General features: G+C 33.1%; 1 protein-coding gene across 1 annotated transcript in view; it reads right to left on the bottom strand.

Moving 5' to 3' along the window:
* Positions 1-5,174, bottom strand: part of LOC108737946 (probable tubulin polyglutamylase TTLL2) — a 40,135-nt gene that overhangs the window by 18,130 nt on the left and 16,831 nt on the right. Inside the window, exon 4 of the mRNA XM_025980081.1 lies at positions 2,099-2,202. Coding sequence (XP_025835866.1) covers positions 2,099-2,202 — 104 coding nt within the window. The remainder of the gene's footprint in view (positions 1-2,098; positions 2,203-5,174) is intronic.

Here is a 5,174-nt window from a genome sequence, read left to right as displayed (position 1 = left end):
ATTCGTGAGATTGTCTACAAACTTTGTAAACATAAGAGATCAATTCATCTTCAAAAATACATCGATGCATAAGAAAAATGCAGTAATAAGTGTTTTAGAAAGTTGTTATAAAAAACAACTCTATCAGTAATAATAGAAAGTCCAATGTTGTTACTTAAGGGTTTTGAGGGTCGCTGAACTTCTGAACACGAATATGCAGTTGGCAACGGCCTGCAAGGCACCTTCCTGCAGCCCAGGCGACAGGTGAGTCTACAGAAATTATGTTTTAAATTCATTAAATATCAATTGAAATTAATTACTCGGGGGTTTTGAGGGTCGTGGAACACAAATATGCAGTCGGCATACAATGAAGGTTTAGATGAAAACTATTTAGAAAAGATTTTCTAAAACAATTATTTTTAAAAAAATATGCTTCAAATAGATATATATAAAAAGAATATTAAATATCAAATAAACAGTGCATTCAAACAATTTCATTAATTAAAGCAATATCTTTAGAAAAACCTTAATCAATATCATTTATCAAATTATTAATCATTGGGCCCAAGGTACCTCAGAAACCGTCACCGACTGCATATTCCTATTCAAGGACCCTCAAAACAAATTAATTTTCAGTGAATTTCAAACATAGCTCTTGGTGACGAATGTATGACGGTCGCCCTGTGTCCCAGCTACCTCGGAGGCCGTCTCCGATTACATATTCGTATTCATCGACCTTTAATACTCCCGAGAAACAAAAGTGGACTTATTTCTATGGTTTTTATAACAACTTTGTAATGCACTTATAAGACTGCATATTTCTTATGTACCGGTGCTTTTATTAAGATGAATTAATCTCTTACGTTCACAAAGTTTGTTGACGATCTCTCGCATCTCTACCCGAATTACTGCACAAAAATTACAAGCCAGTTCAAAATATCAACATTCACATATGAGAGGGAGGCAGGACTCTACGAAAACACTGACTTGATTTTTTCTCATGTGCCTCGATATACAGCAAGGGATGAACCTCTACATAGATTATAAATCAATTAACGAGCGGAGTCTTGCCACTGCGTAGCCAAAAGTTAAAGAGTTCATGAGATTATGAACTATCTCTACTGAAAAATTAATGTCAAAAAGTTTCACGTTCGATTTTCTTTCATTGCAGCTAATCATATTCTCAAATAAAATGCGTAAGATAAAGACACAATAAGTTAGGCATAACAAAAAGAAAGAGACTCTAAAAAATCTTTAATTGACAAATGTCTGGTTCGAGCAATTGGTTAAGTGATAACCTTGACAATATGAATAATGAAATGCAATGTTTTGTATTTGTTTGGCTTCACAACCCAAAAACAATATGGACTATATTTGAGAAAGAAACAGAAAATGGAAATTTGGAATAAGCCCCACAATATTTTTGAGGTTTCTGCTTCTAATTTAATACATACTGTTTGTAATTTCGAAAACAAATTAAACAGTGCGGTTCCACTAAGTGGCTATCTCATACAAATGCTATGAGGGTGTTAACTAAGGCAGCTTAGAGGGTTAGTTAGCAATAATTAAATAGCTTGCTTTTCTCCATCGTTGCGTCAATTTACTTGAATAAATTTAAATATATTTATGCTCCATCTGAGTATAACACCTATTCAAAGACAATACAATTAAAGTAGTAACATTGTTTAGAAAAAACACACGAATTCAGAACATAAAATTAACATAAAAATTATGTTCTTCTTATGGTAACATAAATCTTTCTTTACAAATGACAAGTTAGTGGTTTAGTCAGTCATATTAATCATTTTCAAAGTTTTTATTTGATATGCGTGTTTAATGCCTGGAATATAATATGCAATAGACAGTGGAGTACCTAATTTCACGAATTCGGGTTGGAGGTGGTGAGTTTTGTTAAAATTATGGACTCAATTTGAAGTTGAATTGTCCACGCTTATTCAATGTGCCTCAAATCAGTTTCAGTTGGAATATATATTTATCATCGCACTATTTTTGAATTAGCAATATTGTTATTATTATGGCAATAAGTTATTATCAATTGTTTTACTATTAACATAAATAAAGTTGAGAATTGTTAAATATACAGAATATGCAATTTTACCTGAAATCGTATATGGATCCGTAAACTTTCCTCATACATCGCAGAAACCGAACTAAGTTATCTTTTCTGCATATAGCAGAGCCCTTAGGAATATGATTTATGTACTGAAAATAAACGAATCCCATTTAAAAACATGTTGAATAAAACCTAAAATCCATGTTAAATACCTAATGCGATTTAACATGATTTCGGTGGAATCATACGAGGTATGTAAATTATGTAATAAGACTAAACTAACGTCTTTAAATATTTCTATTTAATTAAACAGGATCATGGGTATTGGGAAAACAACCTGAATTAGTTTTTCAATTTGTTTTCCCAATACCCATGATCCTGTTCAATTACTGTATAAGGGAGGGAATTTCATCATGATTTCTATTTAATTCTAATTGCAATGATTTATAATGACCCAAAATGACGTTCCTTGAGATGGATTTTCAATTTTGGAAAAATGAAAAAGTTGGAATATTAATGTGAAAATTCATATTCGATTTTCCATCCACTACAAAATTCCTCGGGTTAATGAGAAAAAATATTTTTGTTGCTGTTGTCAGTTTGTAGTGAATGGAAAATCGAAAATGAATTTTCACATTAATATTGCATATTAACCACTATTAGTAATTAAAAATGTCATAGTGTTTCATATAAAAAGTTAGGAACGTTAAACCTAGCCGCAGACCTATTATTAATGAAAATTGGCATGTGACAAGGCGCATTGTCATAAAGCAGGATCTAATTGCTCTTGACGCTTCCATGCATAACCTTTTTTTGGAGTTTAAGAACCTTTTGAACAGTATGTTGGTTGAGCCTTGACTGTTTGCCTTTGAGGTAGACACACTTATTGTGAACGATTTCTTGTCTGACAAAGAAGCAAATCAACATGCTTTCTATCTTTAATTTGATCATTTTTCCTTTTTTGGACGTTGGAGAGGCTGTAGTCTGTCATTCCATAGTCTGGTGATTGTTTTCTGGATTATACATACTTAAACACGTACCCCTCGTTCCCAAAAAGTGACCATTTTCAATCGATTTTAAAAAAGTCAAGACACCTCTCCCCCCTACATTTTAAAGCAAATCTTTCTCATCCGCAAGTCATTGGTCAAAACTTGATAAACGGTTATGTGACCCAAATTCGAACGAATCTTCGTCGATCATTCTGATCGTCAAACGACTATCTAATAAGCATATACAGAATCGAAGATTGTATCGACATTTTCATCGTTTCTTACTGCAATCGAAGACCTTCCACCGCATGACGCGATTCTCTTCCTTTTGAAAATGCCTTGTACCACCGAAGAACTTGGGCTCTTCGTAAAACATTGTCTCTGTTGGTTTACTGCATTAACTAAAGTTTCTGTTGCACTGAGCCCATGCCTGAAGCAAAACCTGGTAGCACACCATTGCTCAAAATTAATGTCATTTATTTTTGGAAGCACTACGAAAATCGATTTCATACTGAACGCATATTACGTGCCCACCTATCGACCCTCCACGCCACGTTGGCAGCCTCATTATCTCATTTACACACCTCGTATTGATTGTCTAGTAAAATTTGTTTGTAAATAATTTTCGATTACTATTATAATCTTTGCTTTTTACGGAATGTATAAATATTAAATTCTTTTTATAACGATATAATGTCACATAACAAAACTTATATAGATATGGATGTTAAAACATGGCTTTAAATCATCTACCCTTTTGTGGGTATAAGTGCGGCTTATCGGTTTCTGATCGCCTAATATTAAGTGATTGTTCATTAATATTATACTCTCTGCCATTTTCATAGAACGAAGGCAAAGGAAAATACAATTGGCGCTCACATATCAGCAGACGGGTTACTCTAATAACAAGCCTTTAAATCGGACACGTCTTCATCATAATGGCTTTATCTCAATTGTAATCGAATAGAGAAAGCGAAGTAAAAGAAAAATGTTGGTATTGCCGTATATTTAAACACCTTCTTGCACTATTACAAATTTTATTTGACTATGTGCTGTCTGATTAACACTTCTAAGATTAAATAGTTATGAACACTTTGTTACTTCTTCGTTCGTTCTTTTTCGCTTTGTATCGCCTCGAACTCGTTCTCGTACTAACTACTACCTACTCTCGCGACAACTATTTATAGAGGTTGAGCATATTCCAGAATGGTTCTGTATATGCCTTCTAGAATCATGGTCTTCTTTGCCACCATGTATTTTGGGTTGTTTACATACATGTGACAGTATGTAAGGAGAAAAAATAGAGGAAAAGTGAATATAAAGATAGAAGACGAAAAATAAGCAGAAGCCACTGATTTTCGGTATCTAGAAACTAGGATAATTCAAGATAAAAGGAGCAGTACAGATATAAAACAAATGATAGCATAGGATCGAGTCACTTTTAACAAAAAGAAGCCACTTCTGTGCTCGGAAACGGTTAGTTTTGACAATCGAATAAGATTTTTAAAGGTGTACGTCTTTGAAATGAGGTGTTGTATGAGAATGATGAGGATACCGTGGATACAGGTAACCTTCTTTGCCATGAAAGGCTAGTTAAAGACAAAAACAGGAGCGCAGAGGACTATAGGTAGATCTAGATTACATTACTGTTCACAAATACTTAAGGATGTGGGATGTTCTAGTTTTAGGGAAATATAGGATTCATTTAAAAAATCCACGTCGGATCTGTTTCTAAAATCCATGAGGGATCTGTTTCAAAGATCCATGCTGGACCCATTCAACAGATCCATTCCCGATCCAGCCAAAAGATCCAGACCGGATCCGTTTAAAGGATCAGGATTATTTTTTTCTTTTTATTAATTTGGCATAAATTAATTAAATCAGTATTACCATTTTACCTTAATTTTATTAATGAACTCAAGTACACTTTAAATATGTTCCAGACAGTAAGTTTAATAACTATTTATTATTTTTATTTTCCTTATTCCAATTTTTGACATTATTTATGATTCTACCAATGGCATCATAAAATTCTTTAAACGTGATTCCATGGTCTTGATTTGTTTATTATTTGACGAACAATATTACATACAGAATAAATCAGGTAAAAAATAAAGTTCTGTATTATGATC

Source organism: Agrilus planipennis, unplaced genomic scaffold, assembly GCF_000699045.2.
Source record: "Agrilus planipennis isolate EAB-ADULT unplaced genomic scaffold, Apla_2.0 scaffold14, whole genome shotgun sequence".
In the NCBI taxonomy this organism is placed as follows: domain Eukaryota; kingdom Metazoa; phylum Arthropoda; class Insecta; order Coleoptera; family Buprestidae; genus Agrilus; species Agrilus planipennis.
This window is presented reverse-complemented; position numbering and strand designations above follow the sequence as displayed.